The 26,592-nt window shown below is 46.3% G+C and overlaps 1 protein-coding gene across 1 annotated transcript; it reads left to right on the top strand.

The window, feature by feature from the left end:
• Positions 1-503: 503 nt before the first annotated feature.
• Positions 504-22,441, top strand: C16H16orf89 (chromosome 16 C16orf89 homolog). The gene is made up of 8 exons (XM_075010849.1): positions 504-683; positions 10,950-11,099; positions 12,364-12,514; positions 12,694-12,811; positions 15,642-15,777; positions 17,998-18,102; positions 19,668-19,751; positions 22,028-22,441. Exons 1-8 carry the CDS (start codon positions 509-511, stop codon positions 22,093-22,095), a joined length of 987 nt encoding a protein of 328 aa, XP_074866950.1. The 5' UTR covers positions 504-508; the 3' UTR covers positions 22,096-22,441.
• Positions 22,442-26,592: the final 4,151 nt, after the last annotated feature.

The raw sequence follows: 26,592 nt of genomic DNA, 5'->3' as shown, positions 1-26,592 counted from the left end.
ATATACTTAGGAAAGCCAAAACATTTTAAGAACAACTAGCCAAAAACTCTAAAAGTAATAGGAAAAAAAAAGTACATCAGAAGCAGGAACCTTTCTAATCAAACTCCTTCCCATAGCCTTAGGGAGGTAGTGGTTTGGTGACAGGATAAGGGGAGCTTGGAGGGGGTTGAGACTATGGTCCTGGGCACCACTAAAATTTCTGCAAACTGCTCCCCTGAAAGCCTTGATGCCTTTTATGGACGTCAGGCAATAAGAATGTGGTCTGAGTTAAAACATGATGAGATTTTAACTGATTGAAAAACAATTTCCAAGTAGTTTAAAAAGAACCCTGGATGTGCCCATGAGAGAGGACTGCTTGAATGTCTCCACATAGGTTTGCTGAGATCACAGCACACTGAAGTAGTTAAGCTGGGAAGGGAAAATTGCCAGTCACGCAACACAGGAGCAACTGTGAGCAACTGACAGCTGTGAGTTACACAATCTTCTTCCCGCCAACTAGCAGAGAGAAATGTTGTTCCCTGTATTTTTGCTGCTGATCTTTCTCTTGAAGCCCGATCTGTCAAAAAGTGAGGCTGATACAAGGAACATTATCATTCCTGCTCTGGAGAAAGCAACTTTCTTCCTGGAAAATAAATACAGGGACATCAATTTAGATGGAGTGGTGGGATTTCATATTTTGCAAGGTACTGTAACTCAATTACTTTTTAAAGTATCATACTATCCTGATATGAAATTCACTCTTTTACAATTACTCTTTTTATTAGCAAGCCTTGGTACCTGATAGCACTTTTAAAGGACTCTCAATTTATACATTTACACCCTTTTAAATTATTTTTGAATGGTTAGTTTCTCAAATTAAAAGAAAGCAGCAGTGCTCCAGCTGCTGTTTCTGTTGAACAGATATTGTCATGAAGCACAGGTTATTGTCGTTTCTTAAAAAGGGTCATGGGGTTATTTTTGTCATGTGTGGACGGAGGGAGGGAGGGTGAAATGTGCAGAAAAAGAATATTCCCTTTACTTGATACTTGGTATTATATTCCTCTGGCAGGACCCACAGGAATGAAGCAAAGAACATTACCTATATGCTTCCCAGATTCTAGGGCTAGGGCAAGTAGTTACTGATCTATATTGTACCCAGCTGCAATGCCTCCCCACATCCAATTCTCCATTCTCCAAATGCCCACTCGCCCATGGCTAGAAAGAAAGAGGATCGGAGAAGAATTTATAGAATCTTCTTTGCTGACTTCATGCCATCCCTCCGATTGCTAAAAGGTTGGAGCAATTTTCAGATAAGTGGTTAACTGGCTGAATAACCTAACTTCGTGTCAGCTGTGTGCCTGTGGATATGTGCCCACTATCTTCTGTAGGCAAGCTAGGATCTGGTCCATGCTTTGGGTCAGCTTTTCCTGTAATACTAGCGTAAATCAGGATTAAGTCTACTGAAGTCAGTAGAGTTAACCAAGTGTGAGATCAGAATCTGGTTTATAATTTGCACTAGGAGAGAGCTCAATAGCAAATCAGCTGCGGTATTTGCATTTCTTGATTCCTAATGTTGCATTTACATCATATTTGTCTTTTAAAAAAAAAACTGCTATCAACCAGCAGTGGATGAGAATATCTTTGGCTTTCCTGCAAGACAGCAGTGTGGTGAGTTTAAGTGAAGCAGCCAGAACCCAGTGTCACAAGCTAGCACAATGTGGGCCTCTTATGTGAATAACAACCCTTCTGCCCCTTTGGTAAGATTAACTTTTTGGAAGGGACAATGTATGCTATGGGGAGATGGGATTGTAGATTGTTGCTAAGATAATGTTTACCCTGATAACTAGTGTTGCTTTTCTAAGACCAGCCAGTCCTGTTTCACCTCTGCACTTAGCCCTCCACTCAGAACTGTGCATGAAAGAACACCTGCACTCTGCTTGCAGAGCATGGGCTGAAGATCAGGAAGGCCAGCCATGCTAGAGAGAGCCACACCTCAGTGGTGCTAGGTTCGGATGTTTAATGGCAGAACCACTGGTTGATCGCATTAGTGGAAGAGTGCAATAGTATCTCATTAGTGGTCCATGAGGGAGTCTCAGGCCGTAAGACTATCCCAGCTTGAAAGCTCTAGAAGGACTCTAATGAAATAAACAAATCGAAACTTTGCAAATGGGTCCCAAATCTCAAGCCATCACTCAACCCAAAACCCAGGGGCCAGACAGCCCTGAATTATGGACAAATTGAGAATCAGATCAGTACATCTCAGCAGACATTCCATATCTTTCTGCTAATTTCATTCACCCCACTTGATCGCTCTGATGAAGAGATTGTCTTTATGAGACTTGATTCCACTGCAGAAGATTCCAGCTGATTGCGTTTCCAAAAACTGAGCAGCACCAGCATGTCTGCAGTAAGCTTTGCTGTGAAACCTGCACAGCAATGGAGAGAGACAGGCCAAGGTAGGGGGGAGTGGGAAAGATGAGCAAAGCAGATCAGTGGAGGAACCAAAAGAGGTAGGACTGGAAGCCAAATGGAGATGTGGGGAGAGGTAAGAATCTACAGGCGGGAGAAGTAAAGCAGAGGGGAAAGGTGGCATTAAAAGACCAAAGAGAGAGATACCGACTAGATGAGATGAACAAAGTGAGGCACGTGTGCAAGAAGAGAAGATACAACAAACTGGGAAGGGGTTCTCCTCAGTGAGAATCATATGGGTAGGTGCTGGAAGAGGGTTTAGGGAGAAAACCAAGTCACAAAGAGCCACAGTGAAGGAACAGAAAGGCAGTTTGATGGTTTTTATGCGGACTGCAGCCGAACCCTAATTAAAAATGGCATTTTGCCATCATTACAGGCAACCCTCTGGGTGACTGATATATGACTAGATAGGTTAACAGAATAAGGGGGTGTCTTGGTAATAAGACACCTGGTGATGGACTGTAGGGGTAGGAAGGTTGGCAGTGTAGTAAGGTCAGGCACAGTATGAGACGTTAGGCCTGAACCAAAGTAATGGTCAAGACTTTGCTGACAGAAAGCAAAGTGCAGCTGTGAGCTAAAAGAATGCATTGCTCACAGAAGTTGGCAAGAAGAGGGTTGATGTTGCATACACCTATCTACCTAGCATGTTGAAATAGGAACATGGTACCAGAACACCCGACCCTGGAACATTCCACAGATAAGAAAGAACAGGCCAACCCATCCCAATGACAGGGGCAGAAGGGTAATATGATGGATAGAGTTGTTTTGTTCAAACTAACATGTACAAGGTGAGAGGTGGCACCTGACTACGTAGAAGGGTTGTACCTCAATACGTCAGGGGTGATGTGTGAATTGTTTGTACCTGTGTATGAAAATGTACTTCTGGGATGTGGTCTGGGTCCGGCTGAGGGGGCAGTGGTAAGTCCTGCCACTGACTGAGCGGAGTCCATTGACCGTGGGTGCATATTTGTAGCATGCCCTGACTTAGATTCAGAAGTTTACAGGGAACTACTATTGTATCCAATACGGCAATAAACCTGGCCGACGTGCCTTCGCACCTTACTAGACTCTGTGGTCATTGGGGTTTCTCTTTGAGTCTGCTATGTCAGCAATCTGCAGAGCTGGGGCAGCACACAGAGGGAACACACGCACACAGCCGAGTGATACCAGCATTGGAGAGAGCAGAGCACGATGCTGGTGGCAACTCTGACAACATTGGTGACCCTGACCGCTGATCTGGTGAGTAAGCGAGCTGCCCGCTGTAGGAATTGCGATCTAACATGGCAGAAAACCTCGAGCTAGGGAACCCCCTGATCCCTTCCCTTATGATCCCCATGGAGTTTGATAACTCTTGGACCCTCTGGATTGCCAGTAAAGGGGGCCCATATGCATTTAAAAAAGAGAGTGAGGAAACATGGACTGGCATATGTAGAGCGATGGTAGAAACCGAGGCTCTGAAAAATAGTAATAAAAGTAAAAAAGCAAGAACTTTGCAACTTATGTCTATGGCCGTAAGATGGCTTAGACAGCATGCTGGCCTGCTGGCCAAACAAGTAATGGAAAAAACAGGGGAAGTAGAAGAGGTAACCTGGGCAGTCAAGCACTGGAAAGCCCAAGCTCTTTTAGCAGGGCAGCAGGCGATCCAGACTCACGATATGCTCGAGCAAGTAAAGCAGGAAAATAAACAATTGGAGACAGCTGTAGAAAACCTGCAGAAGCAAAAAGTGCCGTCCCCGGTATTCAACGTAATTCAGGTGCTGTTACAGTGCCTGAGGAATGGGGACAGAAATGGAAACAGGTGGCTGTTGCCAAATTAAGAGATGGAACTTGGGACAGTTGGGATGGGCGTTGCACTGGGGACCTGTGGAATGGCCCTGGTGACCCACCCTTTCGTGACCCATGGGCAGGGGCTACTGCACCGCAACTGCCACCTTATGATGCAAGCCAGGTTCTGGATAAGCCCTCCCCAAAACCTAGATCAATTCCAGTAAAAACAGGAGAAATGGGTGAAAATGGGATGGAAAGCCCCACTGAAAAGCCTATTCCCCACCTTGACCCCAATGCTACCCAGCAGTCACCTAGCCCTCCTGCATTAAAGTTATGGGATGAAGTGGAAACTGTAACGAAAAACTTAACTGAGCATTTGAGAAGGCCCTGGCCCCGCCGTAACTATGCAGACAGGGAAAGAGATCAGAAACCTGTCCCGCCCCGCCCCGCCCACGTGAGCGGCTCTGCAGCCAGGCTCGACGCTTTAAAGATTAATGAACTAACTGCGCTAGCGGGAGCTGTTGGACCTCCCCCCTCTGAAAATTTCAGTGAGTTTCTGGCATGGCTCCATAAAGGCTTGCAGTTACTCGAAGCAGTAGGGATTGACATGTTGCAGGAACCAATCTTGGTGCAAACCCTGTTGGGACCCCTGAACTGTCACACCCTCGGTTTTGATGATGATGTGGCACAAATGCTTAAACGTGTGGTTCAGAAGCACTTTAAGTTGTCTAGTGAGTTAGCTACTCTCAAAGGAATTGCAAGATTGCAGGGGGAGGCTCCAGCCAAACTGGCAGACAGAATTCAAACTTATCTCAGATTAACAGCAGGGTCTGCTGGAAGATTTGAAGCAAATTGTTTTGGAGGCGCTGCCTCCCGGTGTGTTAGACTGGATGAATGCTTGGTGTGAGAATGGAGGTAAAGAGACACCCTGGGACGAATGGATTGCAAAGGTGGAGACGGCAATTAAGCAGCAGGAAGGAACTGTTAATGAGCTACGTACTCAGGACAATGGAAGACAGAGGGTCCTGGATACTCTCCCCGTGGTCGTGGCCAGGGTTGGAGAGGTCGTGGACCAAGTAGAATAAGAGGAGGTGATAGAGAGAGTTCGTGGGTACCTCCTGGAGTTCTAAAACAGGAAAACTTGAACCTGAAAGGAGAGATTGAGAGGCTGCAGGCACAGCTGCAGGCATGTATGATTGGCAAGAAGTCTCAACAGGAAAAAGATAAGACGGGGACGAAGGTAGCCAGGGCGACGGTCTTGACTTCAGGACTGAACGACCCAATCGCTACCGATACAGTAGCATAGGACAGCCCTATCCTCGACTCAGAATGCATCTTTCAGCAACCCATGACAGTAGATGTATGGGGACCCCCCCATTTAAGCATTCGAGTTGGGGAAGGGCTAGTAGATTTTCTGTTGGATACAGGGGCTGGAATTCCTATAGTCAAAGACAGTTTTGATGCATATCCAGTTGGAGAGTCTGTGCAAATACAGGGAATATCTGGAACTAACCAAACATATAATGTTAAAATCCTTCTTGTAGTAAGTACAGGCCCAGTATGAGGCCTTAGGCCTGAACCAAAGTAATGGTCAAGACTTTACTAACAGAAAGCAAAGTGCAACTGTGAGCTAAAAGAATGCATTGCTCACAGAAGTTGGCAAGAAGAGGGTTGATGTTGCATTTTGCTCACAGAAGTTGGCAAGAAGAGGGTTGATGTTGCATACACCTATCTACCTAGCATGTTGAAATAGGAACATGGTACCAGAACACCCGACCCTGGAACATTCCACAGATAAGAAAGAACAGGCCGACCCATCCCAATGACAGGGGCAGAAGGGTAATATGATGGATAGAGTTGTTTTGTTCAAACTAACATGTACAAGGTGAGAGGTGGCACCTGACTACGTAGAAGGGTTGTACCTCAATATGTCAGGGGTGATGTGTGAATTATTTGTACCTGTGTATAAAAATGTACTTCTGGGATGTGGTCTGGGTCCGGCTGAGGGGGCAGTGGTAAGTCCTGCCACTGACTGAGCCGAGTCCATTGACCGTGGGTGCATATTTGTAGCATGCCCTGACTTAGACTCAGAAGTTTACAGGGAACTACTATTGTATCCAATACGGCAACAAACCTGGCCAACGTGCCTTCGCACCTTACTAGACTCTGTGGTCATTGGGGGTTCTCTTCGAGTCTGCTGTGTCAGCTATCTGCAGAGCTGGGGCAGCACACGGAGGGAACACACGCACGCAGCCGAGTGATACCAGCATTGGAGAGAGCAGAGCACCACGCTGGTGGCAACTCTGACGACAAGCAGCACACCCTCCTGTTAATTTTTGAATCTGGAAAGCGCTGGGTCTTCCCAGAAGGATTGAGGCCTCGGGCAGAAGATGCAGATCGAGGAGTAGCCTTCCATCCCTCCTGTGCTGCTCCGACCACATTGCCAGAGGCCCCAGCAGTGATTTCAAAGGGCGTGGAGCTCTGGTGGCTGCAATAGCGGTGGCGGAGGCTGGGAGCTCCACCCTTTTAAATCACCAGGCCCCAGGACAGCTGCCCCTTTTGTCCCCAGCCCCTATCAGAGGCCCTGCAATAAACTGTCCTTTTTCTCTATGTGGATTCTGTTTGGCTATACCAGTCTCACTGGCTAACAAGCAGCCATTAGCATATCTTTTACCTGCACAATGATCTCCATATTATACATAGACTTCACACCAGATTGACAAAGATTTCTGACAAGGAAGATTGCAGATCTGCCCAAGAACTGCGTCCAGGATAGCTTTCCCTAAAGGGAAAGTGTTGAGATGGTGCAGTAATTGGCAAGAGCATTAATGTCAAGAGATGGCTTCTCAAACAGGGGTCCACCCAGCCTACCAGGGTGTTTGACATGATTACTATTTATTACTAACAATTGCTCAGTTCCTTAACTTAATTAAGTTTTTTTAATAAAAGGGAAATGTACATGCTTTATTTAAACAATTGCATTTTTCAAAAAACAATGTTATTTTTTATTAAGTTAATTTTTATTCCGGATTTCTTTATAAAAAGGGGATTGTTAAAATTTTTCTGCTTCATTTTTTAGTAAATTTCTTAAAAGGAATTCCATCTAGTGTATTTTTCTCTTCATCCCTATAAACTCCTACCTTTTGCAATGTTTTAACAAGAAAAGAAATACAGTCACTTTGGTTTTTAATAACATTTTCTTCCTGTTTTCAAACCTTAAGCACTGATTTTGCTGTGCCAAAACAGAGCACTCCTCTAGATTTCTGCATTTATCTTTTTTCTGAAAGGTTTGTTAAGAAACAATTCTATCCCAGGGTTGTAACCGGAGAAAAGGGAGTAGTGAGTAGAACAATAATGTGGAACGTACAGCCTACATCTGGCTTCGCTTCAGTGCTACGAAACAAACGGCCTCTGGCTTCGCTTCATTGCTATGAAACAAACAAGATGTAACCAAGGGTAACCTTTGAATTTCGGGGCCTGGGTCTCCTGTCTAAAATGACCACCAGAGGACCCCCAGAGACCCCCCCACCTGCGTAGTACGAGGAGCTTGTATAATGGGAAGGCAGAGTGTATTACCTGTGTGGGGAGTGACTTTCACTGAACAGCTGTATGTATGTGCTATCACCCAGACGCTGGGCGTTCAGGCTTTGAGGAGAGATCCCCCTGTGTCTTACTTGGCATACCAAATAAAGGTGGTTCTTCTACTCTCGGTGTGGTGAATTAGCTTTGCGCACCGGGCACGAACTACCTCACTGCCATCTCTGGTGGCAACAGGGTCATCCCATTTTCTGGCACATTCTGGTCATTCTCTTTCAACATTTGCTCGGTTACGTCAATTTTGAGGACTGTACTTGATTTGGTGATTCTGTCTCTTTTCTAGTAACAGAGAGGAAGCTGTGCTAGTCTATACACTATCAAAACAAAAAGCAGTCAAGTAGCACTTTAAAGACTAGCAAAATAGTTTATTAGGTGAGCTTCCGTGGGACAGACCCACTTCTTCAGACCATAGCCAGACCAGTTCTGGTCTGGTCTGGTCTGGTCAGTTCCGTTCTGGTCTGGCTATGGTCTGAAGAAGTGGGTCTGTCCCACGGAAGCTCACCTAATAAACTATTTTGCTAGTCTTTAAAGTGCTACTTGACTGCTATTTGTCTCTTTTCTGTTTGGTTTTATGAGAAGCACAATCTCATTCCAGGCACATCCCATTTTCCTGGTCCAACCAAACTCTGACCTTGCTTTATGGTATGATAAGAGGAAGCTGTATACTGGATTTGGTGGTCCTAGCTTTTACTGCTTAGGAGGAGTTCTTGAACAAACAGACCAATGGACAAACTCTAAAATTTGTAGATTAGTGGTTCCCAAGATGGAGTCTGCTGACCCCTGGGGGTCTGTGAGGGTATTGCAGGATTCCATTAAAAATAAATAAATAAATAAATAAATAAATAAAAATGATGAACGAAAATAAGTTTTAAATAAATTGAAAAGTCACAATTATTGTTTTTAAATTAAATATCTTCCAAGAATGTTTTTAATTGCTGTCCAAAAAGCTATGTTGTGGTTTTCTTTTTCATTTAATGAAGTGTCCATATCAGTTAGACTTGGCTTTGATGGGGGTCCATGAACGGTTTGGGGGGGTGATTGGGTGACAAGATTGGGAACCACTGTACAAGACGATTTGTATTATTGTAGCACGAAGAGCCCTAGGCGCAAATCAAAAAGATGGACCAGACCCCAAAAGGGAATAAACAAGTGGTGTCCAGCAGGATTTAAAAGATTGGCACACTTGCAGTTGTCATCCTGCTATATTCGCCATAGCCCCCACCACCACCACTCTAAATAAATGCCCTCCCCCAGAGCCAGGCTCCCTCAGCCCCACCTCTAAATAATTGCCCTCTCCCTCTCTGATGGGCACCTCCATCCCCCTGTTCTAAATTAATGCCAGTAACTCACCAGAGCTGCCACCACTGCTTCAGCTGCTGGGGCCCAAGGAGTGGCTGGGGGAGCCGCCAGTGCCAGAGCGTCTGGGGCCAGAGGAGTGGCCAGGGTCGGAGGCTGTGGCTGGAGCCACTGGGGGCCAGAGGTGGCTGGGGCAGCTGGAGCCACCACATGCTTCTCCCACCAGGGGTGGGATGCATTCACGGATGGGCGGCACTCCCATGCGGCTCTGGGAGGAGCTGCATTTAAAGATTCCAAGAGCTGCATGCAGTTCCAGAGCTGGAATCGCCGCACCGCAGAGCCCTGTTCGCCACACATAGTGAGGGGTGAAAGTATGGGATGCCATGGGACTAAATTCTACAGGAATAAGACAACAACAGGTGGATATAGCCAGACAAGCGAGAGCCAGTATGGAGCAGCACAGGGATGCACACACCAGCAGCCTAACCCTTGTCTGAGCTTTTGCAGGGAGAACAGCCAATGATTGTTTGGTGGCATCTTACTTTCCCAGCATTACTAACCCTGAGTGTTCCAGGAGTGTAAGTCAGAGCCCAGAAAATCATGAGATTTGACTTTAAAATCGTGAGATTTTAAATGATACATATTTATTCCTTTCTCTCCTGCCTCCTGCTCTATTGACCTCCTGTAATACATGACTCCAGGAGGCACGGCTTTAAAAATCTTGAAAAAATCATGAGTTGACAACATTGCCTGTCAGAGGTCCCAGCTCCCAGGATGTTCCAGAGCTCAAGCCCCACCAAAAAATATAATGCGTCTTCAGCACCAATCAGCTGTTTTGGTGGTTGGAGGAGGCACTTCCAGGAGGATGGAGACGAGTAAGCGGCAGACAGGTGGGGGCCTCATCGGGGGGGTTGGAGCAGGGGCAGGAAGAAGTAGAGTGAGAAAAGAGCCTCAAGGGAGGGGCAGAGTGGAGGTGAGGTCTTAGGTGGTGCAAAAGTGGAACATCCCTGGGGAGAAATAACAGTATCTGAGGCAGATTGAAAGCTTCTGGCAGCAAGAAATCCAGGAATGTGTTACAGAGCATTAACAGTTTGTCCTTCTGCCTCTCAGCAGTCAGCGTTGCCTCTGTCTCTAATCACCAGTGTCCGTCTCTGAAATTAGTGACATCCCTCCACGTTATGGTAGCAGAGTCTGGGGCTTTTCAGGTCAGCTTCCCAGTAGAGTAGAAACCAGTGACATGGAATCTGGATATTTTCTAAGTGTAACTTGTTTTATTTACCCACTGTAGTGAGTCCTGGAACGGAGGTGGTCAAACAGCATGCAGAGCAACCCACCTTCCAGAAATCTAAGAACAAATCCCAATGATTGCTTCCAAGCAGCAACAGTTGATTCTAAACAGAGCCCAAATTGGAGAGCAAACTCTCCCATAATTCTTTCTCCAAGGACAGCTGCCTCTGCACAGAATCTTGAGTTATCAAAGACTAACAGTGCTTGTCCTTCCCAGACTGAACATTTGCTTCCACACATACACACACAAATAAAACACTTGCAAGACTATGTACGACAATGCTGCCTCCTGATACCTGCCAAAAATGTCTCACAATAACTAAGTGCCCTGCTTTATTTTCTTCCTTCTTCTCTCAAGGTAGTAGGGATAGATAGTTCATGGATCCACCTGACTATTCACCAAAAACAGATCACTTACAGTGTCATAATACTCCTTGGTAAAGTACTTGCAGACCAAAAGGAGAAGTTGTCACAACTCCACTCAAGTTATTAATGTACGTAGAAAAGCACTTGAAGGGTATGATTATACACCGAATCTCATTGTTTTTCTGCAGTTTATTTGGAAAGAGCCTTGGAGAAATGGGCCTCCAAACATGAATTACTATCTCAGAAGGCCCGAGTTGAGAGACTGGTGAAGAAGCTGTCTTCTTCAATTGAAAAAGCAACTCATTCTCTTGGTCAGAGTGACCCAAAGTATTTCAAAGGTAAAAGCTAAGTGGCATCAATTCCAGTGGGATGGTGCAAAAAGGCATTTATTATTTAAGCTAGAAGTATCAGAGGTAGCCAAGTTAGTCTGTATCTTGAAAAACAACAAGTCATCCTTTGGCACCTTAGAGACTAACAAATATTTTGGAGAATAAGCTTTCCTGGGCAAAGACCTGCTTCGTCAGATGCATGAGTTGGGGGGGCGGGGGTGCAGTTCAGAAGAGGATTTAAAGAGGGAGTCTCAGACAAGGGGAGGACCAGAGTTGACAAGGTCTAATGAGTGACAAAGGATGTAGCCCATTGTTGGCTGTTAATGTGGCGTTGTGAACATCAAGAGAGGAGAAATCAAGTCAGTTCAGTCAGGGGGAATGTGGCCCATTATCAGTAGCTAATGTGGAGGTGTGAACATCAAGAGTGGAGAACCTGTTTTTGTAATGGGCCAACTACTCTCAGTCACTGTTCAGTCCTTGGTTGATGGAGTCCAATTTGCAAATGAATTGCAGCTCTGAAATTTCTCTTTGCAGTTGTTGTTGTTGTTGTAGGACTGCTACTTTTAAATCTGTTACTGAGTGTTCAGAGAGATTGAAGTGTTCTCCTACAGGTTTTTGTATGTTACCGTTCCTGATGTCTGATTTATGTCCATGTATTATTTTATGTAGAGACTGTCTAGTTTGGCCAATGTAAATTGCAGTGGGGTATTGCTGGCACATGACGGCATACATTATGTTAGTAGATACCACGCATCACCCTGTACCTCATGGTTTGGTTAAATCACCTCTTGTCCATCATACTGTCATTTTAGACATTTTCCTGAACCTGGGTCGGTATCTGTGAGGAGTAGGTACCAAGTTCTTTTTTTAATGAGCTGGTGGTACCTTATAATTTCAACTTATGTCCTGTACCAATTACTCTTCTGCACCTGGGCCGATTCCCAATTAACATTTTGTACTCTCAGCCCTGTCGGTGCCGAGTTCTGTCAGCAGAGGCCTGCCTCTTGCTCCCAGCTTAGCTTTGCTTTGAGCCATGTTTTTTCCATTATTGACAGGCCTTAGGCCTCAAACCAGGCCTGTGCTGTATGGGTTCAGGCCTACATCTTACTACAATGGATGTGTCCGATGGCCCATTCAGTTGGGGGAACCCTCTGGAGGATGTTCTGCCACAGCTAAGGCATGCAGGCAGAAACATTGAATAACTAGGAACATGCAGCGTCACCCTGGCTACCATTTCATTCTTGACGGACTTTCTTTTCTGATTTGCTTTCAGAATTTGAGCCAATTTTACAACCACATTTTTGGACGCTTTCTCCTTCTTGGAACCACACAGATTCTTCATATGCCTACTCCAAGTTTGACAGCATCAACTGTTTTACAGAGAAAATGAGTGATAAATGCTATCTATATTTGCTTGGAACTTGGTAGGTTTTTTTCCTTATCGGTAGATATTCTTTGACCACTTCTGTTCTCTTGGAGCACTTCCCTCTTCTTTAACCTGGATTTACATTCATCAAATGATGTATGGGAGTTTCATGCTTCCACACACATGCTAGTCTAGTCACTTGAACTATTCATTTCTGTTGTCCTGGTTGTTCAACAGGAAAGATCATGGCAGGTCCTGTGTCGTCACCAAGAACTGCAGAAAAATCATGACGAAGTTTGGATGCTCAGGTTATTCTCTGTCACACCAGCTTTTCTACCTCATGATAGCAGATATGGTAAGTTCCCAGTTTAGGATTAACAGCTGTCACTGGAGAAATATACATGGTACAACATGGGGATGGGGCAGTGTAGACATGGAGTGTTTGTTGATTGTATTTTTGTTCTCCTGTTAGAATTCCAACAGAGGTGGAAAAGGGGACATTAGGAGGCTGACCTGGATATGCAGGAGGGCGAGGGAGGTTGTGAGCAATGACTCCAGAGAGAAACACAGAAGGAGGGAAGGAAGCAGGAAAGTAATTAGATATGTGGGAGCAACAGGACACACTTGTTCAGAGGACATGGCCTTGCATAGTTCATTGGCAGGTTTCTAGCTAATTGCTACTTTGGATTTCAGCAGCAGTGAGAGAACTGAACAAAGATTCAAGGAACTTTGGGAAGGGCTAAGAAGGTAAGGTGGAAGAGCCACTAAGGAAAGAGGATAGGGCAGTCTGTTTGTTTAGTTCTGGGCTGAATACAGCCAATATTCTTTTCATGCCAATGATACTGGAGTGGAACTATCAGGATGGAAGCAAGAGAGGTGAGGACCTTGTGTGGGACTTGTCTGGTAGAGGACAGGTGTGGTGATGGAATATGACCAGGGAATAGACCCAGGGAGGACTTAGATCTGGATGATGAGAGAACACATGGGAAGTAAGGGGGCAGGGTATGCTGCAGCACCCCCAGGGTTTCCACCTGGCTTCCCCAAGCTCTGACAAGCTCTGACACTAGCCCCACCAGTCCCATGTCTTGACCTCCAGGGTTCCGCCAGCCCCGTGTCCCAGCCTCCAGGTGGTCCCTCTGGGGTCCCACTGGCTCACACCGCCCCCCCCCGCATTCCCCTGGTCCCATCACCCACTTTCCTCACAGGCTCTGAAGCCCGCTGCCCGTGGGGTCCAGGCCACTGGCGCTGGAGGCCGCACCGATGTTCTGTGTCCGGCTGCCCATGGCTTCACAGTGGTTAGGTTGCCAACTCTCCTGGACTACACAGACCCGACACCATTTGCCATGATCTGTACACTACAGGAGAGTTGGCCACTCTAAGTGTGACCCCAGCCTCAGGCAGTGAAAGGCATGGACAGGTTTGTGGGGAGTGCAGCTTGTCACCCCCACCCTAAAAATAGTTCCAGCGCCAATGTGAGGGAAACCTGGTTCAGTTACTCATTTGTGTGTACCTGGAGACAAACAAGGGAACCTCCTGCTACCCGTCCCACCCACAGCTCTGTTTTGACTGGGATGTAGGGCGATCATGTAGGGAAGGAGGCGGCAGCCGCTGGTGCCCCCCGGGAGCCTGGGAAAGCGGCTGCCACCGGCATCCTCTGGAGCCCAGGGGAAGCCGCCGCTGCCGGCGATCCCCCAGAGTCCCAGGAAAGTGGCAGCCCCTGGCGCTCCCCCAGCTTCCCTGAGGTTGGGAGGGGTCCAAATATGGAACAACTAGTCCCTTTTAAAAAAATAGTCGGGATGCCTTTTTGGCATGCCCCATACGGGACCATCCCACCTAAGACGGGACCGTGCTGCCCAATACAGGATGAATGGTCACCTTACTGTGAGGAAGCTGATTGTTTTAGAGCATCATGTACATCAAGAAGATGCTTAAAATGTGGCAGATGTGTGTCGGATTACGTTTGTAACCTAGGCACAGAAACAGGCCACAGTGCCTAGTTAATAATTGCAGTTTATATATGTTGAGAGGCACATGCATCTGACGAAGCGGGTCTTTGCCCATGAAAACTTAAGCTCCAAAATATCTGCTAGTCTATAAGGTGCCTCAGGACTTCTCGTTGTTTTAACCAATCAAGAGAAGGTCAAATTATTTTCAGGGAAAGGAGTGGATTGGGAGGCAGGTCTAAAGTTACAAATAAACTAGACCATAGCCCGAGTGCGCTGGTTGTCTCACTTCAAATACAGTTCTCCTGAATTCTGGGGGACTGCACAAGACACCAAGAAAAGCACCTGCATATTTTAATTTGATTTTCCCATTATCTTTTGGAGCTCAGTCTTCCACCTGAATATTAAGCAATTTCACTCCCTAGAGTCTACCTCATGCCTCTTGGGTTGGTGCTGGGGAGGTACATGGTGGGAATCTTCTTCTCAGGCTTTCCAGAGCAGCTATCGGAATGGCCAGGGAGTCCCTACTGCCATTACTACCATCATTTATTCACATTTCACTTTTCAAGACCTGGCAGGTCATCAATATGGGGTCGGATCAATCTAAACTACACAACTTGAGTTACGTTAATAGCATAACTTAACTCAGCATAGCTTAGATCTACTTACCGTGGGCCCACACTCTGCTGGGTTGACAGAAGAAATGTCCTATCTAATCCCCTTACTCATCTCGGCATACCGGAGTCAATGGAAGATGATTGGCAGGTGGTTTAGAGGGTCTTGATTAGACCTGTTAAGTCTACCCCCCAGTGGAATGATCACCACAGCGTTGATTCATCTCAGAGTGAAGACAAGCCCTTGGTTACTTGCTATTTTTACCTAAACATTATTTAAAACAACTTTAATGAGGCACAAGGCAACTAATGCATGTGCTGGTACAATTCTGAGTGATAGCCTTGAGAACACGCCGGTCGAGGGTATCATCTCACCTGAGCCAATGGATTGACACTCCCTCTGTGCTTCTGATGGCTGGACCATTCCAGGTTGCAGAGAAGGGTGCCTTCTTTCTCCCTTTTGAATTAGGAAAGATGGCCAGACTAAATTATCTGTGTTTAAATCCAAAATCAGATCCGCAGCTGCAAATCACAGGTATCCAACTTCACCATCCCTACTCTGATGTGATTTTTTTAAAAAAAAGTATATTAAAATGCAATACAATATCCTGGTTTTCTTCTATTCCAGAAAAGATGCTCTGATCCTCTGTTCCAAAGGGCCCAATATTACAAGAATATTTTCTGTGCTAGCATGATGAAATTAAACTTGATGATAGAAAGCAATGGGTTCAGGATTCAGTCTCGAGACCTCTTCATGGAAAATAGTATGTAACCTATTCTCAATGAAGCAATAGCAGAGTAGACGGTGATTTAAAATAATAAAATCAAGGGTTTTTTTATCCTAGCAGTGATGTAGCATTAACTCAAGGGTACAGAAAATATTAGTAACTAAAGAAGTTAACCATACTGCATGCAAAGTTTCATGGATGGTTATTTCACCACAGGTTGAACTTCTCTAGTCCAGCACCCTCAGGACCTAACCAGTGTTGAATGAGAGAACTTGTCAGACCACAGGAGATCAATATTGTCTAGCAGCATTAACAATACTTCCACTGCTTACTGGGCTCCCAGAAGACATTTAAGGGTAAATTACAGCTAAATAACAGCACAGAACCCTGAGAGCCAGAACTGGTGGCTGTAAACAAACTTTACGGGACCCTGGGAAACTTGGCCACAGTCATGATAAGTGATTGTCCGGCTAAGTAAAATCATACCAGATTACACATGTTGCTGGATGAGAGAATGCTGGACTAGAGAGGTTGAACCTGTAGTATCTTATATTCTCCATTTCTTCCCTACCCGTAGCTGGATGATATGTACTTGTAGACTAAGATTGTGTGTTCTTCTGTTAGGTGCAGTGACTATAAATTCCAGGCCAACATTTTCAGCTCTGGAATTTATGCATCTAAATACATAGTATTAAATAGTCAGATGGAAGCCAATGGCAGCTGATGTCTGACAACAAATTTAGTGAGACAAGGTGGGTGAGGCAGTGTCTTTTACTGAACCAACATCTGTTGACAAGAGAGACACGTTTTGGCTCTTCTTCATCTCTTTGTAAGATGGAATACTTGTCTCTCTCTCCAGTGGAAGTTGGTCCACTAAAAGATATTACTTCACCCATCTTGTATCTCTCATAGCTTTGGAGAAATGTGGCTACAAAAGCACTGTATACAATGACTCAGGTGTGGGTTTTGCATATCTGGAAATTAGACCACTTTTTGAGATGCCTCTCCATGGATTTACAAGCTTGTCTTTAGACACACAATTTTGAAAGTTTGGGGCACAGGTTTTTGCTTTTAGTGGTGGGAGACATATTGCTTGGGATTTTTACAAGTAAACGGCCAAAGACATTATGCTGCCAGGAACCATTTTGCATAAACCAGGAGCTGAATGATTTTATCTAATAGTTTTTGCAATCCCTCTCCTGTGCCAATTTCTTATTTGTATTAAGGCATGTCTACACAGCAAAGTTATTTCAAAATACGAGCTGTTATTTCAAAATAACTATCCTACCATCTATAAAACATAACCACTATTTTGTAATAATTTTGAAATAGCGCTTGGCTTATTTCTAAATTAGTTAACTTAATTCTACAAGGCATAGTGCCTATTTTGAAATAGCTATTTCGAAAAAGGTGCTGTTCTGGCAGGGAATAGAGCCGATTTCAAAATAAGCCATAGAGCATCCAATGGCTGTATTTTGAAATAGGCCCCTTGCATGTATACGCTGTGTTTTGAAACAGCTAAGTGCTACTTCAAAATGCATTTTGTAGGTAGCTGTGTTATTGTGGAATAGCTCTTCTGGCATAGCTCATTTCAAAATAAGGCTGCTGTGTAGACCTACCTTGAGGCCGCGTCTACCCTAGCAAGTTCTTTCAAAATATTTTTCGAAAGAAGGGGCTCTTTCGAAATATCCAGCGGTGCAGCTATACACAATAAGAGTTCTTTTGAAATTAAATTAAAAGAAGGCGGCACTCCTTTCGAAAGTACTCTTCCACTCCCGTTTGCGGAAGAGCATCTTCTTTGGAAAGCTTCTTTCAAAAGAAAACTTGTGTAGGTGTTCCACGGGCCCTTTTTTTTCAAAGGAGCCGTCCTCATGGTGCCTGATTTTTCAATCCCTGGCCTGTTCTTTTGAAAGAGGAGGGGCTGTGTGGACGCTCCCTTTTGAAAGAGCAGATAACTCTTTTGATCCACTTTTTTGCGTGTGGATGCACTCTTTCGAAAGAAGTTCTTTCAGAAGACATCTTCCAAAGAACTTCTTTAAAAAGATTGCTGTAGTGTAAATATAGCCTGCATGGCCTCCTGGAGGCAGACGAATTTACATATTGTCAGATTGCCCTCTTTCTAATAGAACTGAAGAGTAGGATTATGGATCCTCTTAGTCAAGGATTTTTGAGTGTCTCTCCTGGAGGCTGACCTTATAAAGATGCTGTAGTGTCTGAACGGTGGGTTTATCATGTCCTTCCTTACCTCCCTCCCAGTTATGTTCTGCGGCATGTCCGGATTCTCTGACTTCTACAAACGCAGATGGCTGGAGACCATTCTTACATGGCAGAAGCCTGAGGAGGGATGCTATGGGATGCCCAGTGAGTGAATCTGTAACTTAATCCGTTGAAATCAGAAGCTGGAGTGGTTTTGATCCAAGAGTGTGAGGCATGCCATGAAAATCAAATTGGTGCACTACACTGTTGGTCTCCACCCCAAAACTTCTTCTATGTCTGAAATGTATTCTGTAGTTCACCAGTGGGGTAAGAACAATCTTTATCCCCTTCCATGTTCAACACCTCTGACAAACACCGAATCGTATTCAGCTCAAGGATTGTGTTGGTTTGTACCAGTTCCTTTGACATTAGCATATGCCTGATGCTTATTCCTCACTTGACATCACCCACCTTTGTTTATGACATCATAATCATGTGCTTAGCAACCAGTTGTGATGTTATCAACAAGAGACCAGTGACTTCGGAAGGGGAGTAAGCATAGGAGGGCCTTTGCATCAGATCACAGAATCAAGTGAAGTCATAGGAAAATCAAGCTCTGTTTACACCTTCCAATGCCTAGAATAAAAACATGAAACATAAATACAGGAAAATAATCTGTCAATACCTTTAACCTAGACTTTTACTTGTATATAAAGCACTATTAGGGCATGTCTACCCAGAAAGGTTATTCCAGAATATCTTATTCTGGGGTTATTATTTCAAAATAAGCTATTCCAGGATAATGCAGCTACACTACAGGAAAGCCCAGGAATAAGCAAAACTCATTCCAAATAGTGTCTCTACACACAATAGAACTTGTTATGTATTAGAGCCCCTAGAGTCACTGCTCTAATCTGAAATATCATGTCTACATAGCAGAAGTATTTCAGAACAAAACATTCCAGAATAGTTTATTTCAAAATAGCTCCTATTCCCTTTCTACACAGCCCCTATTCCTTGTACTATGAGGTTTACGAATTCGAAATAAGCTGTCCGAAATAATTTCGAAATTATTTCGTGTAGATGCTCGCAGTGTTATTTCAGAATAACTTTGCTACATAGACCTACCTTTATACACAAGGCCATTGCCAATAAACTGTCTTGCATTCAGCTTGAGGCCTATTCAGGTTGTTACATGGTATCTGTTTAAATAGGCTCTTTTGCATTCCTTCCCCAGGTCAGTGTTCTGAGGGCACCTCAAATAAGAGAGGAAGGTTGGAAAAGGCTGAAAAAGCTATGTCAGGGATTTGGGAAATGCATAATTAAAGGAAAGCAGTGTGGACAACAGCCACCTTGGGCTCTGGGGCAAGGTGGGCCTGGCTCCATGTCCCGGAAGGGCTGGGGCTGAGGGCAGAAGGGGTGGGGCCTTGGGTAGTCCACCCTTAGCGCCGCTGAGACCGCGGCGCTGGAACCCCGCCTTAGAGCAACATGCAACAGCGGAGTAGCCCTGCTGTGGTGTTTCAAAGGGGCCCAGAAGTCCAGCTGCTGGCGCAAGTAGCAGAGCAGTGGCTAGAGCTCGAGGCCTCTTTGAAATGCTGGGGCTCAGGGCAACTGCCCCTTTTCCCTGCCTGTCAGTGGGCCTGGAGGAGAGTGTTAAGTGGTTCATGCTAGAGAAAAACAATTCTGCAGTGTCATAGATCTTTCTTGCAAAGAATCTTTCTGTTTCTCAGGTGAGAATTCTGAACACCCCTCCTTGGTAAAAGACCAAAAGCAGCCGTTGAGAAGAGTTAAAAGAAAAGAGCAGATGTTCGCAGGTAAAACTGGTGAAAACATTTTCATAACCATAAACTTTATTGTGATTCAGGCTGGACGTGTGCCACAAGAACTGATCACAGACACAACTGGTGAAATTCCTGCTATGATATTTGCAGCCAATTTTGTTTGTTTCTATCGAGGGCAACTTCATTTCTCCCCTGCAAGAATGTTCAGAAAACGTGTGACCAGCATGTTCCCTCTAAGCTTTTCCATCCATGTATGGATTTTTTCCACCCGTGTGCAGAATAAATTTTCATGCGCCCCAAGGCATATGCAAATGAGCACTACCAGTAGGAACAAAAAAACCTAGCTGTGGCACTCTGCTAATCAGCTGGGGGAATTTGAATATCTCCTGAGTGGCAACGTAAACACACAACTTACAGTGAACGCAAGTCACCAGTACTCATGTGGATAAAATACTCAGACGGAGATGTCTTGCAAACTCTTAGTGAGACTGGGGCTATGTCTCCATGGCACCCTAAATTAAAAATAAGATACGCAAGTTGTGCTGCACACATAAGGTATCTTATTTTGAGTTTATTTTGAAATAGGCTATTCAATGCTTAGTGCTTTCTAAACAGCACCAAATGTCAAAAGTATGCGCTATTCTGAAGTGTCCCTTACTCCTCCTGCAATGAGGAGTACAGGGACGCTGAACTAGCATGCCTGTTATTTCAAACAATATTTCAGAATACTAAGCACATTTTACAGATGTAGAGTAGTTGTTTCAGGATACAGAGCTCTACCACAGAGACATAACCTGCGAATCCTTCAAATAGGGAGCAGAAATAGGTGAGTTAAGTCAGGGGTGAGCAAACATTTTACAGTGGGCCCCACTTTTTGTGTCTGCGATTAGCAGCTCCCCCACACCTGCCTGATGTAACCCAAATCAATAGAAATGTTGGCTATATTCATATGAAAAAAAAAATTTCAGCACATGAAAGAAAATAAATCTGTAGAATGAAAAAACGTCATCAGTTGGTATATAAATGCCAATGCACAGACATAAAAATAGTAACATATATCAACATTTTCAATGAGGTGGATGAACCTGAGACCCAGCAGCATATCAGGCGGTACTGCTCTTATGAAATTTTGCACACCTCCCCGCCCCCCGTGGGGGCTGCCTGCCATCTTGCAGAGCACCGAGTTAGATGACAATCGCACAGCATGAGTAGTAAATATAGTAGTCACTATAGGGGCTTGTCTGCATACTTGGCTCAATCTAATTCTTGACCTTCCCCGCCCCCACACCCCTCCACTCTCTGATTTGCTCCCCTTGATCAATGTTTTCTGATTTGTCCTCCTCGATTACTATGTTTGGTTCTCTGTGCCTTCAGTATTGAGTCTCTTCTGGTCTGGCTATGGTCTGAAGAAGTGGGTCTGTCCCACAAAAGCTCACCTAATAAGTTATTTTGTTAGACTTTAAAGTGCTACTTGACTGCTTTTTGTTTTGATAGTATATAGACTAGCACAGCTCCCTCTCTGTTACTATGCAACATGAGTAGTAAGTGACAAATAATGACTGTGGAAAGAGATATTCTGTATCATCCTCCACACAAGTATCTGGTAAAGTATATTTGAGAGGCTCGATGAATACAGGATCTGCAGATAAAAGTGTAGGAAGCAATGAAGTAAACAGCATCTGTTGTGCCTAAATTGGCATTTTTAAGACAGTAAGAAGGCTAAAGAGAAGGATATTCAGCAGCACCCATAAACTGAACGATTTTTTTTAACTTCGCGAGTTGGGTGTATAACAACTAAGGACACCAGAAATCCAGAAATGATGCTTTCATTTTCCTCATCCAGAAATTTAATATTAGCCCTCTTGGTTTTTCCTACAGTTGATCATAATCTATTCAGAAATCCAGTCGATTTATCAAATACTTGTAGGCCCACTGACTAAAGCCATTCACACAGAGATGTGAAGCATTTCACACTCTTAATAATACTTCACATTTTTATAATGATTTCCCTCTGGAGAATCTCAAAGCACTTTACAAACATTCCTTGAGCCTCACAATATTCCTTTGAGGGAGGAATGTAGTACTGCTCCCAGCTTGCAGCTGTTATACCAGACTACAGAGAGCCCAACTGGCTTGTTCCAGGTGGAACACTGAGCCAGGAGTTGAGATGGGAAGGGGGAATCCTGACTCCAGTCCTGCTGAAAGACCAAGGCCTCCTGGGTCTTTCAAATGCGTAAGGAATGAAGAAGGGGAATACAAGTCATTTTGCATAGCACCATGTAAGCCATGTTCAATACCTGTCTCCGCAGATGGATGTTCCTCTCATAACACAGCCGTGGCAGTAGCAGCGCTCGGGGGATTCCTCTACTATTACTGAAAATGCCAATATTTTACAGATGTATCACTTCCTACGCACAGAGCTATGCTGTATTAATCCCAGAGTAATACCAGCTCCATTTTTAGCATGATACAGGAGCAGTCTTTTCAATCAACATCTACCCTTGCCACACGTACAGCAGCTCCTCTATGGGAGCCATGCTGTCATCATGCTGACACAGATAAGTGTTAGTTTGGCAACTCAATGGGATTCTTTACTGAGCAATTAGCTCCTGTGAGCTGCCAGACAGTAACTGAGCCCCCAGTAGTTCGATGCGCCCATGCCTTCAGCACTCCGTTAAATGACTCACATTGTACTGACTTTGTAGCAGTAGCCTTCTAGGTTAATAAACACGGTTCCATGAGCCTGCGGATTTGATTTGCAGTGGCTGTGTTTGCTAGTTCTTCCGGCTTAGCAATGGGCTTAAACTGCAGCAAGGGAGGTTTAGGTTGGCCATGAGGAAAAACTTCCTGTCAGGGTGGTTAAGTACTGGAATAAATTGCCTAGGGTGGTTGTAGAATCTCTGTCACTGGCGATATTTAAGAACAGGATTGGATAAATATCTAACAGGGATGACGGAGATGGTGCTTGGTCCTGCCGTGAGGACTTGATGACCTCTTGAGAGCCCTTCCAGTTCTAGTGTTCTATGATTCTGTGGATTTGATTTGCAATGACTGTGTTTGTGAGTTGTTCTGACTTAACACTTACATTGCACTTTATGTTTCACAGTCTCTGCTTTACAGGAGAGATGCAAGTATGTGTGGCTTTCAATTATAGGTGATGTTCTGGTCGTTCTCATGAAAGGTTGGATTTGTGGTTGATAGGAACCGCACAGTGTGAATGAATCAGTTATTACATGAAGTGTTCCTTTGTCAGCTAACTAGTCAGATTTCCAGCTGGGGTTTCCAAAAGCACCTGTTCCATGTCCTTACAGCTCACCTTTCCTCTGCTCCGCTCCAGCATGTTTGGTGTGTGAGTCACTGGGGCACCTCGAGCTCTATTCCAGCAAGTGCAGGGGTGGGCACTAATTTTGGATGGGGGCCACTCCAAGATTTTGGTAAGTGGTCAAGGGCTGCACTTTTCTACGGAGGGGTAGCAGAAGGGAGCTTTGGGTAAGGGACAAGGGCACAGGAGAAAATGGGGGGTCTGAGAGGGAGTTTGGGTGAAGGACGCAGTTGTGACCTGGGGCATGGTATTGGGGTGCAGGGTCTAGGAGGGGGTATGGATTCATGAGAGGATTCTGGCCTGCGGGAGGGGTGTAGGGAGGGGTGTAGTGTGTGAGGCAGGCTGCAGCTGGGAGGCACTTACCTCAGCACCTCCCAGCCGGCAGCACTCTCAGGTAAACTTCCAGGCTTTCCAGCAGCCCTAGATCAACCCGTACGACGTTCCATGCTGTGGGGGAGTCCTCACGTGCTGCCCCTTCTCCCACCAAAGTCTCTCCACTCCTCTTGGCTGGAAACTGCCCACTAGTGTCTGACTCTAGATGGAGGCAGGTCCCACAGGTGATTCCACAAAGAGCTGGTCGTGAGAGTTCATGTGTTCCAAGGCTTGTATGACATGGGTTGCCCTGTCTAAGCACACCACGCTGGTTGCTGGCAGAGTACAAAGAGAAGGTGAACACGTTGCCTAGTCGTGACTGTCGGAGCTTGAGAAGAAAGAAGAGCCAGGAAACGAGAGGGGTCCAGGAACAGGGCAGACCCAGTGATACCGGCCTGGTGTCTTCCTCGCACTTAACCAACTCAGCCTTTCTCCCCAGCCACAGACAGTAGAAGCTTATGCCCATTTCTTCTGGCTGCAGACCATCCAGCTGTCATAAATGTCTTTCCCACCCATGATGAGATACTGCAGTATGCAGTGCACGCGGATACTCCTTACACAGCTATTCAAAATCTGCAGCTGATGTAGGATTTCTCAGCTCATGTGACAGGCCGTGCCTCATTCTGTGAGAGTGTTCGACCCACACAGTACAACAGACATGGGCTGCGTAATGGTTCCCAGACTGAATTAAAGATGTTGTTGTGGCCTATAAAAGCAGTTCCCAGGGCACAAGTGGATGTCCAACGATAGCAGAGCCTAGGATTTAACTCTTTGTAACCGACTCCAGTAGAATCACTTGTGTTCCACTGTTGAGGGGTGGGGATGAAAACCACGTGACACTGCATAAATGCTGCAGTAAATCCCACATCTTAAAGTGTGGAAAGGAAATAAGGAAGTGTGTTTGGCAAGAGGGGGGGGGAAAATCCCAATATGCCCTGGTTCAGTCACTGGAGGAGGAACATACTGTCTGTTTCTCTGTCCCTCCGTCTGGTGCTTTATAAATGCTTATAAATCCAGAGCCAGGGGGCTGTTTTCCCCAAACCTGCTGCTCTTTGTGCCGGAGCCTTTGCAAGCAAGTTTGGTATCAGTTTCCAGCCAGGGCTGCTGCTGCTCCTCTGCAATTCAGGTTGGGGAGGGAATGGGCTGGGGAGCGGAAAGATTGCTAGTAGCCAGTGATCCCCAAAGCTTCCCAGCAGCCTGGCTTGCACCAAACAAACAGCTTGCATTGCAAGTCAAGTCCCAGGGCTTCTTAAAAGGGCTGGGCCCAGAAACTGCACTGCAAAGGGGCAAGCCTGCTGGATCCATTTATACGCCCGCCTCCCTATCACAGCCACTCCCTTTTCTGCAGGTAAGGGGCTGGGTTTCCTCTTCTTTTAGCATTTTCCCTTCCATCTCAATTTGTTTTTGCAGAGCAGGAGTCAGTTTCAAGCATTGCAAACCGCAGGGAAGGGCCCAGGGTTCCTGCTGACTTGCAATGTTCTCTGGGCTGTTTACACGTCTGAACTGAGCCACGGCAAGTAGTAAACCTGGGAGCCAAGTCTGGAGGGTACAATCAAAACTTCATTTGGGGTCCCGATCCCTGCCTCCTCCGCCCCACCCACCACAGCCTCCTTAGCTGCCGAGGGAGTGCAGCACATCACCTCTGGGGGACGGACACTTGCTTCCGGACAGGGTTGGGGGGCCAGGCTAGTTGCCAGGACAAAATGGGGAGCCTGATGTTAAAAAGTTTCCTGATCCCTGCCCTATGCACTCTTCTGTCTATCCATCCATCCATCCAGATATATTTTAGAGCAGCAGTGTCCACTAGGAATTCAAAGATCGCCGCAATTTTGGTTGTTGCCTTTCCATATTCACCAGTGTTGTCCCACCCGCTGACTGCCCTCCGCTTCCCCTCCCCCAGAGCTACGCACCTTCAGCCCCGCCTTCTAATTCAATGCTGGTGACTCAGCAGAGCCGCTGCCGTATGCCACTGCTACCGCCACACACTTCTCTCAGTAAGCCGTGGGGTGCCTGTGCAGAACAGGCGGACGATGCTCTCCGCATGCGGCTCTCAGGAGGAACCGCAATTAAAGGCTCCAAGAGCCATGTGCGGCTCAAGAGCCGTGGATCGGCCATCCCCGTATTCACCACAATGCAGCGTCCTGTTTGTCACATGTGGCAAGTAGCAAACGTCTTGGGCACGGCGGTTTTGGAGTCCGCCTGTGCTGTTTGCTGAAGAACCCCTCTTAAACCGCGGGAGCTACGCCCACACAATTTCATACGCAGCTTCCTCTCACCCTAACTTAAACCAAGGGCAGGGTTTGGCTGTGCCTGGAGAGTGGGAAGCGCCTGAAATCCCAGGATTTCCCAGCACGTGGAAAGGGAGGGGGCAGAAGGAGGGAGGTGAAAGAGAGGGGCCCAGACAGGAGGGTTGTGATACTGAGTGGCCAGCACCAAGACAGAGGCCAGCAGAGCTGGGGCTCTACCATCTAGCCAGCCACAAAGACAGGGTAAGTAGCTCCCCAAACCCAGAGCCTGCCTGCTCCTTCACTCACTGTGGAGAGTCTACGGGCTGCTGGAGAGGGGGCAGCCCCTGCAGCCTGTCCTCCCCAGGCAACTTGCAGGCTGAGGGGCAGGTAACTGGAGGTGTGGCAGCTGGAGAAGGGGCAGCCCCCTGCAGCCTGCCTCCCTCCGCAGACAGCCTGCAGATTATGGGGGCCAGTGGGAGAGGGTAGTGGAGGCTGGGAGCAGTCCCCTGAACTTGGCCCTACCCAAGAGGCTGCAGGATGTGGGGAGAAGGCTGTTGGAGGGGGGTACAGTTGGAGGGGGCAGCCTCCACAGCCTAACCCCCCCGACAGCTTTCAGACCATGAGGAACAGCTGGAGGGGGGCATCTCACCCCAGCCTGCCCTCCCACCCTGCAGGCCACAGGGGGCAACTGGAGGGGGAAGCCCCTACGAGCCTGGCTTGTCCTCTCCGCAACAGCCTGCAGGTTGTAGGGGAGGGTCAGCCCCTGGAGCCTGGCCAGCCCCTGGAGCGCCCCACCACACAGGCAGCAGGATGGATGGGGCTGCTGAAGGCTGGGGGTAGCACCCAAAGCAATGTCCCACCCAGACCAGTGCCTGCCCACGGTGGGGTGGAGCACCCCTACCTACACCCCTCCAGCAGCCAGACCAGCCCCGCGACGGGCCCAGGGAGCCCG

The sequence above is a fragment of the Carettochelys insculpta genome, chromosome 16 (genome assembly GCF_033958435.1).
Source record: "Carettochelys insculpta isolate YL-2023 chromosome 16, ASM3395843v1, whole genome shotgun sequence".
Lineage (NCBI taxonomy): Eukaryota > Metazoa > Chordata > Testudines > Carettochelyidae > Carettochelys > Carettochelys insculpta.
Note: the sequence above shows the minus strand (reverse complement) of the source record. Positions and strands in the feature narration are given on the sequence as shown.